The 15367-nt window shown below is 43.9% G+C and overlaps 1 protein-coding gene across 2 annotated transcripts in view; it reads left to right on the top strand.

Moving 5' to 3' along the window:
- Positions 1-15367, top strand: part of TSSC1 (tumor suppressing subtransferable candidate 1) — a 231770-nt gene that overhangs the window by 22224 nt on the left and 194179 nt on the right. For both annotated transcript variants that reach the window (XM_019520704.1, XM_019520705.1), the window contains exon 2: positions 10105-10188. In XM_019520704.1, the coding sequence (XP_019376249.1) occupies positions 10105-10188 (84 nt within the window). The remainder of the gene's footprint in view (positions 1-10104; positions 10189-15367) is intronic.

Genomic DNA, 15367 nt, shown 5'->3' with positions numbered 1-15367 from the left:
TGCTGGGAAGAGCTCTGTGCAGTCCTGGCCCCAGCCTGCGTGCAGATCCAGGTGTGCACAACTGCCCCTCCCACTTGTACCCTCCTGGGGTGCGCACAGCAGTGGGAACTGCCCCCCCCCCCCTCTGGACGAGCCGCAGCTCTGTCCTGCGTCCTGCCCTGCTCTGGCTGGGCAGCCCCTGCTCCTTCCCCACTCCCTCCTGCACCTCAGGGGCCTTGAGCCCCACCCCCATGTCCTTTCCCTTCCCCTTCCATCACAACAGACTTACCAGCCAGACACTTCTCTTCAATCGGATCGGCATTGGTCCCAAAAATCTCTATCGGTGCATCCCTAGTTGCTTGTATTTCATTGTTCTTTATTTACTTTCTGTATTTTAGGGCTGAGACATTAAAATGTCTTGTATAACAATTCCTTGACGCTTAGTTATTCAGAAGCTTCTCAAGTTTTTAGGGACAAGCTTCTCAAACCTACCTTGGTTCCCTGACCATATCTGAGGGTCAACAGTAGGGAAATATTTTTGAAAGTTATGTTGTGTTCTGCTATGCTGTGTTATGGTGCCCTTCTCAAGCCGAGAAAATTTGGCATTTCTCATATGGTGAAAGTTGTTGTTATACATCACAGTGAAAGAAGAATTAGTCCTTATGAGTATGATACTCTTTTTGATCCAATTACTTTTATGCTGTCTGTTTTTGAAGGGAGACCTTTGTTCACAGTCACACGTGCATATTAACAAAAAATGCATTGCTGTATTTGTCATTTATTCACAAGTTTTTGAATTGCGTAGTGGGATATGGCACAAAAATATTGTCAGTCTCCAAAATGGCCACAGATATGTCACAAAAGCACCTTTAATGATATTTATAAAATAGCTTAATGTGTGGTTTGTTTGTTTTTTTGATAAACCTGCTGGGCTCACTTGTTAGGGACCTTCTTTCTCTTTGTCTCTTTTATTTGGAGCAGTATTATGACTTCTCTTTTGTGTTAGTGGAGAGGTAGGATGTTTATTCCACATCCATTCAGAGCTTGTGCTGCTGCTTCTAAAAGCATGGCAGCTTTAGCACCTTGGAAACAAATGATGCATTATAAATGCTTTTTTTTTTTTTTGCATACATATAGTTATTCTTTTCCAGATATGTAATTCATAGCTCCATAAAGTGCTTTAGGATGCCATAAATGAAAATGCTAGTTCATTATATTCACTTGACTAGATTCTGTCTTACTGGTTCATGTACTCTTCAGCATAACTATTATTTAGGATATTCAGCACTGTGTTTCTCTATTCTTAAAAATGTATAAATATACCCCCTTTTTTCTTTCTTTTTCTTTTCCTTTGCCAGGCTTTTTAAACAGTAAAAAAGCATCGGCATTGAGTTTTACTCTATATTATAATATACATGGGGTTTTTTTTCTTCTGTTTTTTTTTTCATGAATTGGTCTGTCTTGGATGTGGTATATAAAATATGACAGCTTTTTAGACATAAAGATCTACTGGGCTATCTGAGCTTTAATATATAAACTCCTCTGTATAAAGTATTCCTTACAGTTGGAGTCCTTAATGTGTTCTCTTATTTCTCCCCTCCCTTTGTTTTGAATTTAGATTGTTTGTTTTTGCCACTTTTCAAAAGAAAAAAATACATGAATTTCCTAATCCCATGGTTTGAGGAGAATCAACTAGGACTCCCTTTGGAGTTCGTTGATACCATTCTTTGAATCTCTACAACTTCTTGTTCAGCATCCAATTTTTAATTATCTTGTGTGGTGTTAAAACAGGGATGGGCAATTATTTGGGCTGGAGGGTTGGGTGGGTGGGGGTGGTCCTCATCCGGCCTGGCATGGTGCAGCAGGGCAGAGAGCAATTAATCCTATCTGTCCCCAGGCCTGTCCACCCGTACATACTGCCAGGGGCACCAGGCAGGCAGGGTCTCCATAAAGACCTCCCCAAACTCCTATGAGCAGGGTGTACTCTGCTGGGCAGATAGGATGGGGCTGTGGGTGGGTGGAAGCAGCATCTGAGAGAAGAATGAGTGGCTGAGGCTGAGTTCTTGGGGCAGTGACAGCATGGGCCTGGCACCTGGGGCAGAACCATGATCCCCACACATCCCTGCGATGGGCATTGGTACTATGGGCAGGGTCATATGGAGAGTGGATCATGGCTCTATCCCAGGCCCTGGCCCCATACTGTCACCACCCCAAGATCCCAGCTCTGCCCACCCATCTCACTCAAAGACTCCACTCTCTGGCCACCTGCAGCACCATCCCATCTGCCTAGCCAAGCATGCCCTGATTGTGTGGGGTCCATGGAGATCCCACCTACTGTCTTAGACTAGCGCCCCCAGTGGGCCAGGGTGCCTGGGTGGTGGGGCCAGGTCTGACAGTGGTGGTGGCTACACTGGCAGTGGCAGCCAAAAGAAGCTACTGCCCTGGGGGTTGCTGGGAAACTGAGTCCTGCTGCCATGCTGCCCCCACCCAGCTGCATGCCCTGGGGGCAGTGGTACCAGCTGCATGTACCATGGCATGGGCTGCCCCCTGTGTTTGGGCTGTGTGGGGCTGAGGAACCCCCTATAGACCAGATAGATTCCCTTGTTGGGCTAGATTTGGCCTGTGGGCTATATTTTGCCCACCCATGTTAATCATATTGTAGATGTGATGGTCTAGGAATTATGCAAGAGGAAAAGATTTCTTAGGGTGATATCTTTTTTTGGACCAACTGCATAGTTGGGACAGAGTTAGACTAGCTTTCAAATGCAGGACGTTCTTAATCAGGTCTGAGTTTGCGTAATCTATGGAGGACTTCTCTGAAGATGAAAGCCTAATTTGGGGTTTGCTCCATTATTTCCATTTTTCTCTTATAAAATTTAGGGGTATGTATCAGTTACTGGGAAAGTCTGCAGATATTTTTGCAGAATAAGTTTATATATTTTATTTTATAAAGCTAAAAAATGTATGAGGGAAGACTTGACTTTAGTGACTTCTGCAGATTTGTACAGTCCTGAAAACCTCTGGTGTGTTGTCTGCAGAGACAATGTCTGTTCAGTATTGCCTGTCTTAGATTTTGATTGCTTGTTTATAACTTTTTTTTGATTCTAAGTACTTACAATGCTTGTTTGGGGTATCAATCAAATCAACTCGATATTATCCCTGTTTATAGAACTCCTTTTCTTCATATCTGTAAACTCAAGTCACACAAAGCTTATATTTACAATATTTTTCAATTGACTTGTTCTTTCAGTTCTTCCTGGTGAAAAATCTGACCTAGATTTGTAATTGAAGGGGTCTGCATATTTTTGTTACTTTCCTTATTTTGATCATAAGTTATCCCTTGACTTGCATTTAAAAATGAAACTATTTAACGTTTTGTATTGTGGTGGTGCTTACAGGCTTTACCTATGCCATGACTCTAATGCAGTAGGCACTGTGTAGACTTGCAATAAATGTGGTTTGTTTTTGTTGTTTGTCCTAGGCAGCACCCCCTCCTACCCCCCATCTCTGAAAATTCAGTCATTCTATACAAACCAATAACTCGTGTTTACTGTACATTCCTTGCTAGATAGACCTCTCTGTGGTAAGTGGAACTCATATGGATCTTGTAATATAGCAATATATGCAATACTGTGGCTTCTAACCCTTTGAGGTAAACATAGTGGTTTCCTAGACTTTAGGTTTCAGTTTTAGCTAGCATTAACCAATACATAATTAGTAGCAGGCTTAACTGTGAGGATGGGATATTCTGCATTTTGATCTTTCTGGAGAATTAGGTTGCACCTGTTTCTGTGGGGCGGATTGGGGGTGGAGGGGACAGGATATGGACAATTATGGCATTATGCCAGAGATGACCATAGCAGGGTGTGGGGCCCAAATGTGCCAGTGGCAGGGAGGAGGGGGGGATGAGTGGCCAGACACAAAGCTGGCCTGGCTCCGGGGGGTCCCCCCAAAGTGTGGGGCCTGGGGCAGTCTCCCTGGCTTGCCCGCCCACCAGTGACAGCCCTGCATTACACAGTGACTTAACACCAACATTTTCATTAAGGTTGGGGGAGAGGGAGGCAGGAGTAAGAGGAGCTTAGTTTTTCTTGTCTGTTTGTATTACCAGGAGTTCTAGTCTTGGACCAGGAGGACTGCACTCTGCAGCACTTCATTGTGTGAGGTGCTGCACAAAGACAATTCCTGTCTGAAATATTTACCATCTAAGTTGCTAAGCTTGAAGTACCAATGCTTGCAAGCCTTCCCAGTTTTGTGCTTGACAAGGAAGCTCTTTCTGCATCCAAATCATTAACAAAAATGTTAACACTGGACCTAGAACAGACCCCTCTAACGCCACTGGAAACCTTCCACTATTCTGACATTGATCCATTTATAGTTACTCTCTGCGGTTATTCAAGAAGTATTTTTTTTTTTCTTTTTGGGTGATATCTTTTATTGGACCAGCTGTAGTAGACAGTGATGTCAGACAAACTTTCTTGAACTTTCTTGAAGAACTTTCACAAAGTGTTCTTGTTTAGGTCCGATTAAGAAGCAAGTGCAGCGTAAGGTGTGGACACATTTAACAGTTGAAACATTTCAAGTATCTTGGAAACATTTCAAAGGGTTAACTGCCCTTTGAAATGTTCTAAAAGTGGATCTAAAATACCTTTAAGTGAATATGAAACCTTGTCTGTTGTCCAGTGAAGTTGCACACTTTTGTTCCCAGGCCTGGCTTCTGACTGTATTTTGTTGATTTTTTTCCTTGGGTGAAAGGACTGTCAGGGCAGAAATAGAGTGTTTTATTACTATATTTTCTGATCTACCACATGACCCCAAATAAGATGCACACCTTGCTTTGGAAAGGCAGAATGAAGAAAAGATTTTTCCAGAGTCATGACTGAATGTTGGCTGCATGGAGCAGGGGCAGAGTTTGCTCATCAGTGTCATTTGTCATTTGCCTTTTCTCTTCATCCCAAAGGTTGCTGCTAATTTGGAAGTAGCTATGACTGGGTTAAACCTCTAGCTTGTGGTTGAGCAGCCTGCTCCACCTCTCCTCCTCCATGTGGCTGGGAGGGAGCCAGACCCAACAGCTTTTTCAGTGTGCTATACCTCCATTCCAGTGAGGAAATCAGCTTTCTCACTTCAATACTGTCTGCCCACCCTGACTGCTGCTGCCGCCACCCACTCTGTGCACAGGGCAAGCAGCAGAATAAATCCCCTCCTGCCCACTTCGCCAGATGGAGGGGGAATAACTCTGCTCCCTGTTTCCCTGTTTAAGGGACCCTGCTGGCCGGCATCTGACCATGCCTCCACCCTGCTGCTGGACAGTGAGGGGGCAGAGCCCTTGATGGAGGCAGCACCCCCTGCCATGGTGACCTGGAGCACGAACCTCTTCCTGGCAGGGGGGCCATGAGTGGGGATCGTAGCTGCCATGGACTGCATGGAGCTAACATTGGCACTGGGGCCTGGAGGGGGCCATAGGTCCCCAGGCCCACACAATCTGAGGCAGCTTTCCGTGCCGTGCAGCATGGCCCCTCCACCAGGAACATGCTCACGCTCTGGGACGCTGACGGGGGCTCCTGCCCCCATCAGGGTCACTCCCCGCTTATTGCTGTAGCTGCCAGCTGAGGTGGGGGCACGTCCAGACACTGTCTAGCACAGCCCCCTAGGCAAGAAGGAGGTTATTCTCCTTCCCTCTTGCGTCTGGAGGAGGGAGCAGGAGGGGGCTTATCCTGCTGCTTGACCCAGGCGGGGAGTGAGCAGTGGTGGGAGTCGGGGTGGGCAGACCCCGCTGCAGTCCCCCAGGGGCAGAGGGGGGAATAACCCTGCTCCCTGTTCCCCCACCTAAGGGGCCATGCAGGCCGGCATCTGACCATGCTCCCACCTGGCATCTTCAGCGGCAAGGGATGAGTGACCCTGGTGGGGGCTCTGGCCCATCATGGTGTCCCAGAGTGCAAGCCTCTTCCCAGTATGGGGGGGCCATGCTGTGGGCAGGGAAAGCTGCCATGGACTGTGTGGGCACATGGTGGCGGCAGCACTTTGAGGGGGGAGGGGGTTGGTGGGCTATGGTCCCCTCTGCACCCTGGTGCCGCTATTAGCCCTGTGCAGTTTGTGGCAGCTCTAACTCCCAGAAGAGGCTTGCGCTATGGTATACCATGGCAGGGGGTGCTGCCCCCTCACAGCTCCAGTGGCAGGGTGGGGGCATGGCCAGGCACTGGCCAGCAGGGCCTCTTAGGCAGGGGGACAGACAGTGGGGTTATTTCCCCCTCCCTCTGGTGTGCATCAGAGGGAGCAGGAAGGGGTTTATTCTGTCGCTTGTCTTGTGCACAGAGTGAGCAGCACTCGGTGGGCAGGCCCCAGCTGTGGTACCCAGGGGGCAGTGGGTTTAAACCAGTTTCTGATCACTTAAACCAGTTTGTGTAATGCCTGATCCTAGCCCCACAGGTGACTGGATATGTCTGACCTTTTTGTTTCTGTGTCTTCGTTCTGCAGCATAGCGGTTGTTTAGTTTCACCCACCTACTTTCCATAAAGTCATTGAGTGTGTTGATGAAGTATACCACATTCTGTGACAAAGATGTGTATTCTGTCACAGAATGTGATATATCCCAGCCCTTGGTCTTCCTTCTTTCCCAGGCTCTGTCGTCTTTGCATCTGCCACTGATTCCAGCAGCAGTACACCCACAGCTTCTTTGGACTCTGAAAGTCCAAAAAGTAATTTTAACTATTAATCTTAAGAATTGAGCATTCCCAGATGCTGGTGAGCCTCCAGTAACAATTCAGAATGTGATAAATCCAGATGCATGTTCTATTTGTTATGAATGAGGGTAACCTGTAGAAAGTGATATGCTTCTGCTTCCAAAAAGGTAAGACTCCCTTGAGAGATTATTTGTAAGAAGCCACTTTTATCTGTAACACCTTTATTATATCAAAGATCCAAGAAGTCTTTTGTTCTGCTCCAGTTATAGAAACAGAGGCTCCACTTGCTTGAAGGAGATGGCTAACTATTGGTTTATTTCTAGTGATTCATTGAAAATCACTTAAAGGCAACATGAAATGAAAAGGAGTCCTTGCCATAGCTGTGGGAAAATCTACAAGTAAACTTGAGTTCAGCACAACTTTTTTTATTTTTTAATTGGTTACCGTCCTATTTTCTGGCATATAGTCTCTGAATGTTGGAGATTAGCTACATTTGGTACAAACGAGCATTTGCCACACCTGGTCTAGGTTTAGAAGGCTTGCTTTGAGCCTAGATCAGGAGTGGCAGGTAGTCATCTGCTGCTGCTGGGAGCAGTGTGTGCAGCCCAAAGTAAGTAACTTGGGGTGTGGGGCTGGCAGGTCTGCAGGTGTGTAGAGAACTTGGCTAGTTTGTAGGGGTTGGGGTGGTAAAAACAGCCCAATTAGGGTCAGGGGATATACCTGAACATGCACAGGCATTTGCCAGGTGAGCCCCTTCCTACATCAGGTTAACCCTTTCTCTACCTAAGTTAGTTCATGTCCTTAGGTGAACTAACCTGAATCAGGCATGCCATTTTTTGGGTCAAATTAAACTCTCCGTATGCCTATATGAGGTGGGCATTTAGATCCAGTTAAACCTGGTTAGCTTGATCTAATTGTAATGCCTGTACGTACCCATTGACTTCATCTGTGCCTAGTGCAGGTAGTTAAATTACGTTGTGTAGATTTGTCTATGCTAATATTTATTGATACACCACTGTGTTGGTTTTTAACAAAAACTGCCAGTTGAATTGCATTATTTTTTTTATTGATTTTTTTATTATCTGTATAAATGTTCATGGTGATGCTAGTTTTTGATTAACTCATTTCACGTATTGTCTAGGTGAAAAATTGTGTTGGATGTAAATCATTGTTCCATCTAGTGTCTGAAATGTTTATTCATTCAGTGAAGTTCAGAATTGCTTCAGAAACACAGATCCAATCTGATTGCACCCTCTAGATAGACTTTATTCAGTGACTATTTAAGTTGATCTTTTCAAATGCTATTCAAAATACTCATTGTTTTATCTATTTTATTTTAATAGGCTTAAAACATGTCTCCAAAATTTTCAGCATCTTTTTATAATTGATTAGAATAAGACTGTTACAAAACAAAATAGCATCTAGTTATCTCAGGATTTGAAAAATAGCCCAAGAAAAGAATACAATCATTCTCTCTCACTGCTTCAAGTTACTAGAAAATGAGCCTTAAAAATATAAGCCTTGTAGCATGCTGGTATAATCCACAGATCTGGGCTGTTTCAGATCAGGTGCAATGCAAATTCTGCAGTTTTTTTAATATGATATTATCACAGCATTAAGCAACATTATTGTGGCTTGTTGACATGAGGAAAATAGTGCAGAATAGCTGGTCCTCACTACATCATTACACTCACAAATCCTTACAAATCCAGGATTTGATTCACTCGGAGCAAGAGTGAGGCATGCTTCTCAGCTGCTCTTCAAGGTGTGGTAGGGCATAGGGATGTGAAATGTTAACCAGCAAGTCTGTTTATACCAGTAATGCATTACAATTAACATTTAGCGTGGGATGCGGTCTAGTGGGGTAGGAAATCGGCGCGGTATCTCAGGAAGGTAGCCAGGTAGGCACTGCGGCTGGTCCTACTGCCTGTCGTAGAATGCCACTCTGCTTCCTCTCCCTGCAGTGCACCTGTGATTTGGGAGGGAGGGACGAAAAGGAGAGAGAGGACTAAGAGACCTGATGGGTGCATTATTGGTTAACCGTTTAACTGATATCATTAGAGGAGTTTAAACAGGTAATTTATTTAAACAATATTTACATCCCTAGTAGGGCAGTGTTGTAGACATTCCTTACTCCCTCCTTCCTCCCCCCCCCCACTTACACTTTCTCTGAATGAGGAGGTGGCACATACATAGATGGCTATTAGGGCTGTGTGAAGCTTCAGTATCCGATTATGATTCAGAGGAAATTTTGGCCCAATTTGGCGTCTGAATCTCCGAATCTGAATTTAATTGGGAGACCAGTTAAAAGGTCCAAATTGAATTGGAAGCCTCCAAATTGATTTGGAAAAGATTTATTGCTGCTTTGGAAATTTGGCCATAGATTAAACAGGCAGCAGTCCTCACCACACTGGACACAGCTGCCTCCAGCTGGTAAGTCTGTTGTGGTGGGCAGGGTGGGGAGGGAAGGGGCATGGGGCGGGCAGATCAATGCCCCCACAGTTAGGTAGTGATTGAGGCTTGGGCTGGGACAAGCTGCCCAGCTGGGGCAGGGGGCCATGGGATGCAGGTGCCATAGCGCCGGGAGTGGGGGCTATGACCTACTGCCATTTGCCCAGCTGTGGGGAGGGGGCATGATACAGGCATGGCTCACTCTGGGTGGAAGTGGGTAAGCAGCACCAGGGCTCCCAGCACTGCTGTGCCCACATCCTGCCCCCACCCCTGTTCTCCCCCTGCCCTGGCTGGGCAAGCGGCAGCAGGGCATAGCCCACCGCTTGCCCAGCCAGGGCAGTGGGGCACAGGATGTGGGCACTGCCACTGCTTGACCCGCCCTGCTGGGCAAGCAACAGCAGGGCATAGCCCCCGCTCCCAGTGCTGCCATGCACATGTCCTGTGCCCCCCTGCCCCGGCTGGGCAGCTTGCCCCAGCCCCAGCCCGAATCCCTTCCCTCTGCCCTCCACCCACTACAACAGACTTACCAGCTGGAGGCAGTTGTGTCCAGCATGGTGAGGATTGCTGCCTGTTTAGTCTATGGCCGAATCTCCGAAGCAGTGTCAAATTTTCGGATCTGATTTGGCCAAATCAAATTGGGACAGGGATTCAAATCTCCGAATTGAATCACTGTCCCTCCGAATCAGCCAAATCCAAATCCGAAGCGAATACTTGCTGCTTCACACAGGCCTAATGGCTATCTAGTGTAGAAATTGTAAAAGCATGCTTTACATTTAATATGGTCCCTTATGACACACAACTGGTATAGCATCAGAATTATACACTTCACAAACATGAGAAAAAATCCACATGTTAAAAGGCATGCATAAATAGTCAAAACAGATTAAGGATAGGGAAGTATTTAATGTGTGAATTGATGCATCTTGTAAGTTCAAAAAATATTGGGCATGTCCTGTACATTGTAGTATTATAATAATGGCTTTTTTATTTTCTTTAGGCACGTGCTTTGACACCTCAGACAGCAGAAACAGATGCAATACGATTTTTGGTTGGGACGCAGTCTCTGAAATATGATAACCAGGTAATATTGTTGTCTAAGTGGAGTGGATAATGTAGCAGAAATATTTTTTCTTTAATTTTTTTTAACAGTATATTGATCTATTTTCCTGACAAGTTTGAATATTAAATTATGCTTTAATTCATAAAAAAAATATATACCATACTGTACAAAATACAGTTTTGTAATATTGTTTTGTATTTCTTTCTTCACACACTTTCCCAAGACTGAATAGAAGTTTGCAATTTTGTTAAATAAGGTTTTTGATAAAATCAAATTTGTGACGTAACAAGTATACTTAACAGTTCTTTTACCATGTTGTTCCATTTACTTCAGAAGAAACCCAATTAAAATTTTTTTTTTTTTTCTTTTAAATTTATATGCAACTAGACCATGGTTGGCTTCAGTGGAACTCCTTGCATGGGTAAAGCTGTGCACATGTGTAAGTGCTTGCGGGATTTGAGCCTCCAGGCTGCTTCCAGACATGAACCCCATCCCTCCCACCCCATCCCCCCAAAACAGTGCTTTATTTTCAGCGCAGCGTGCCCCCATGCTGAGTGCAGCGCATGCCCAGAAGAGGCATCATGTCAGCTTGACCTGGCTTGCCTAATGTCTTTAGAGATTGTGTGCTTTGGTGGGGCTTTTCAGCACTTTTAGCTGATTCAGCTATTAGATAAAAGTGGCAAAAACCTCCGCCAAAGCGCGCAGTCTATACAGATGCTGGGCAAGTCAGGTCAAACTGACACGTCTCCTCTTTCAGTAAAGCTCTGTTTTTGGTATGGTGGGTTTTTTTGGTGGGGCAGAGGGAGTGTTGTTGTTTTGCGTTTACTTTTCCACATCTGTCAGTGGCCTTCAGTTTTAATTATTGGTAATGGTCTTCATCTCTATTCCTGTAAATGTGAACTCTGATTTTTGGTCTCTGAATATCTGCAAAACTTCCCTGGTTCAGTTTCTTCCAGGCTTTTTGTTGTATAACTTAAGATTTACCAAAGGCAGCAATATATTGCGTTTCTAGTGCAGTATTTGACTTTCAGAAGACTAAAATTAGGCTCATGTCTTAAAACTGATGGGTGCATTTCAGTTTTGAACTGTCTTGTAAATTCATAAAATTAATGGAGCCAGTAACTCTCCAGACAGTTTCAGTAATACCCTGAGGACACAACCAAATTTTGGAACTTTGCATCTAGGAGGTCTTAACTATCTCATTTGTGATGAAGGTTTGACTCGGTTGCTCTGTGAGAATAAAGTAAATCTCAATATAGACTGTTTTGTGCCTCGACTAAGAAAGAGGAAGGATTGCAGGTGCATAGAACTCACTGAGGATGAAGTTGAGAGGAGCCCAGTGAAGCTTGGATCATGCATACTATAATGCGAGCAATTTCTTGTTCTGGTGATTCACACAGTTAGAATCTGTTTTGTGGACATACAAGACGATTATTACATTTTCCTCACTTTCCACCCTATATACAGTGTCCACAGTTGCACAGTGTGAAGATGAGCCACTACCCTGGCCAGCTTACAATATCAAACTGACAGAGAACTGAAATAAACCTAAAAGTATCTTGGGGTTGTGAGAAGGAAGAAACAGAACAGAAAATGAAGGGAATGGAGCACTGTGAAGAAAACATTTTCAAAATTCAGATAACATTTTTCTTCAATATAATGTATAATCCAAGACAGCTGTTAGTGCTTGGACTGAAGTTAGCAGTGGAAGCAAATGTGAATTGAATTTGGGTAACATGTAAGGAGCTGGGTACAATGGGTTTTTTGTTTTTGTTTTAATAGTTGCAAGAAGAAGGAAGTAGCTGACAAAAAATCAGTTAATATTTTTATACAAAAATATTAATATCTTTAAACAAAACTATATATTTACACTCCAATTTCAGTTTTTCTTTCACCATTTCACACAAGTTGTGTTATGATAAGCAGGTGATTTTATCTCGACTAAAAATCATCTTCATTTTTTTTAATTTCACGATTTTTTTAAAACTGGAAATGTAGTGACTTAGCTGGTTGTCAGGAAGCATCTTTAGTTATCAACTATTATCCAATGAGTCTTTAAATCCTTAAAATTTACTAAAAGGAAAATATTGACATGACTCAGGCAAGGTAATTACTTGGAAATAAGTTCCCCATTCTAGAAAAACAACCTGCACATGCATTTTGCCTGTTTCCAACCCAGTTTTTTCTTTTCCCACAAATAGCATTAATTATAGACGTGCAGGGCACTTCCTAGGGTATTAACAAATGTTTGGGGGTTAATGGCCTTTGGCTGTGCCTCAGGCCCTCAAATCTCACCTAATCATTAAGCCACAAGAAATTCCATAGTTCTAAATCATTATTACTTAATTCAGCTCCCTGTTCTCTGGATCTGCTTAGGAATTCTTTTGAGTTACTTGACTTGTCTTTTAGAGCTGGTTCACATCTTTGGTTTTCTGACCTCCATACACTTGTGAGATTTCTCATACAGCACCAGTGTGTACAGAATCTCTTGTTTTCCTTACAGCTGTATAAAGGTAAGCTGGAGGAAGAAAAAAGGTAATTTCAGCACTCTTAATATATAGGCTATACGAAGAGTTTTTCTGGTTTACTAAGACCTGTTGCTGTAAAAAGTAACAAAATAGCATTATAGCAGTAGATGTTCAAGTATTCACAGAAGATTCAGTGAAAAAAAAATCAGTTACTGTTCATCCACTTTGATGTGTTTTTAAAATATAGTATTTGTTTGGACAGCATTTAAAATGTCAACAGTTTTCAGGCGTTTAGGCTTAGGGTACTGGATCTAATACTATATCTGGTATATCTAAGCGTTTCAGTTTTCATAATTTCTCAATTTATTATAATGGATGGTGCTTCTGATAAACTCTTGTGCCTCACTAGGCTGGTTTTGAAACTGTTTTATGAATTTATATGAACAGTCTTCGATTCAAAAACACGTTGAGAGTGAGTTAAAGGGATATACGTAGAATTCAGTTTGTTATGGTGGTTGTTAATATATTTCCTGTTATGCAGGTTTTAACTTTTTATCATGGTGTCCTGCGGATGAATGGAAACATGAAGGAGGAAGAGGATCATTGTGAAGAATCATTTGTAGAGAAGGGAGATGGGGAAAGACGGTGGTGGGGGCAATAGGTGGTAGGCAGAATGAGACGGGTAGAATAAAAACTGGGAAGAAGTGGGAGAGAAGTTGGACCAAAAATCAATTAGGGTAGTGGAGTATTTGGAAAATAAGTCTGATCTAGATGTGGTTAAGGAAATATGAAGGTCTTTTTCTCCTGGCTTTTGATAGAGGAGAACTCAACTCTTGGCTGCTGGTTCCTTTTGTATCCCTTTAGGATAGCTGGCAGCAGTGCTGTTGTGGTCTTTTGCATTTAGATGACTAGGGTGGTGATCTCTGCTAGTATCTAGGTTTAGGGAGCATTAAAAAAAACACCCTGCCAAGTCAAGACAAACATTGTATTTTGTAGTAACTATGAGGGTTGGGAAAAGAGTTTTCACTGCATGCTTCATGAATTACACATTATTCCCTTCCCATTGTACTGGAATTGTGCTGCATGAGTTTGGTTTTTGTAGGCTCAGCTATCAGAAGCTGCTTACAGATGTTCAGTTTATATTGGGAGACTCACTGTTCTCCTGGTAGAAAACAAAAGTGTGCAGGTGATCACACTCTTTCTCCTGGAGCAAAAATGGCTGTTTGGGGAGAAAAATGCCATGATGCCCAGGCCTAAATTGCTCCCAGAGAGTTTTTCGCGTGAACATCTGCACATTTTCCCCAAGCATAACTGCTCCTGGGGACCTCACCCTCCTGCTCAGCTGAGCTGTGGGGACAGCAATTTAAAAGTTGGAGGAGTCTGGAGCTGGGCTTGGGGGAAAGCCTCCCAAGCCTGGATCTCAGCCCCTCCAGCTTCCCTTTGTCCCCTTTGCCACTCAGCTGAGCAGCAGGGCAGTGATTTAAAATCCAGAGGGGGTGAGTGCCTGGCCTGTGGAGGCTTTTCCCAAACTTGGCTCCTGGCTCCACAGGCTTCCCCTTGCTGCAGAGCAGTGTGAGGCAGGCTGCAGAGACTCAGCAGCTAGGCTTGGCAGTAAAATGCTCCTGCTTCACCCTGAAGTGCTCTGAGTCAGCCCAGAGTAGTGCAGGGTGAGGCAGGCTGCTGTGCCCCTCCTGTGGCAGGGCCTAAAGAGCCTTGTGGTGGTTAAGTGTCCTGCCTGCCTCTCCAGGTCAGCCGGTGCAAGGAGCCAGGCTACTGTGCTGGGGAAAATCAACAGGCCTACCCTGGGACAGTGACCCCTTCCCCTTCCAGTCAGTTGGTTGGTGGGCTGGAGGCGCATTCTCCCAGGGTAGGAGCCTTCCCTTATGTCTGTGGCAGCTGCTGCTTTTCAGGAAGATAAGAGGTCAGGCCATCAAGTAGTGGGTTTCCCTAAATGCAGGGATGGCCCTTGCATGTCCCCTGGCTGGAAAGCTTGCCTAGGAAACTCCAGCCACAGGACTGGAAGAACATCTGTATAGTCTAGCTCTTGGGCTGTTTTTCTATTGGAAGAAATTGTCTACACAGAAGTGAAGTGGTTTAATTTTAACGTGCAGTGTTAGTGTGTGGCCACTTCTGCGTTTGTTTAGCCTGCACATCTTTATGTATAAGAGTTGAAGCCATGTTAATACAATTGTTCCACAAAACTTTTTTTTGAGTAATCAAGTCCTTACCTACCTACCTCTTAATGTAGTCCCTTTTTTATAGTGGTATTAATCTTAATATCAAAATGTAATCATGTGCTGGTATGAACCAACTGAATTCTAACTTTAGTATACTTGTCCACTTGACACATTCATCAGGAACATTTTTGGTTAGTTTATTTTAGAGTTGACATTTGTGCAAGACCATGAGACTTGTATCTTTTTTTTTTTTAACCTCTCTTATATTAGAGTGCATCTGGATATTAATGCATTTTATATTTTCACAAGTACAGAAGAATTACAAGAAGTCCAGCAGTCATAGAGGTATGTGCTGAATGCTCAAAGTAGCCAGGCTAGGAAGAGTATTTGCCCTGACAAATCCTAACTAGGGGATAAAACATTTTTTCCCATTTTAAATCTTTTCCACACCATGGTGATCAACTTTATTCATGTTTTGCTTTGATGGGCTCATGCACTTATGGTTGTATGTCATAGTTAGAAAGGGAGAATGTGTTTTTCCCCCCCCCCCCCCCC

Source organism: Gavialis gangeticus, unplaced genomic scaffold (genome assembly GCF_001723915.1).
Source record: "Gavialis gangeticus isolate Ggan-Ray unplaced genomic scaffold, GavGan_comp1, whole genome shotgun sequence".
Classification (NCBI taxonomy): Eukaryota; Metazoa; Chordata; order Crocodylia; family Gavialidae; genus Gavialis; species Gavialis gangeticus.
Note: the sequence above shows the minus strand (reverse complement) of the source record. Positions and strands in the feature narration are given on the sequence as shown.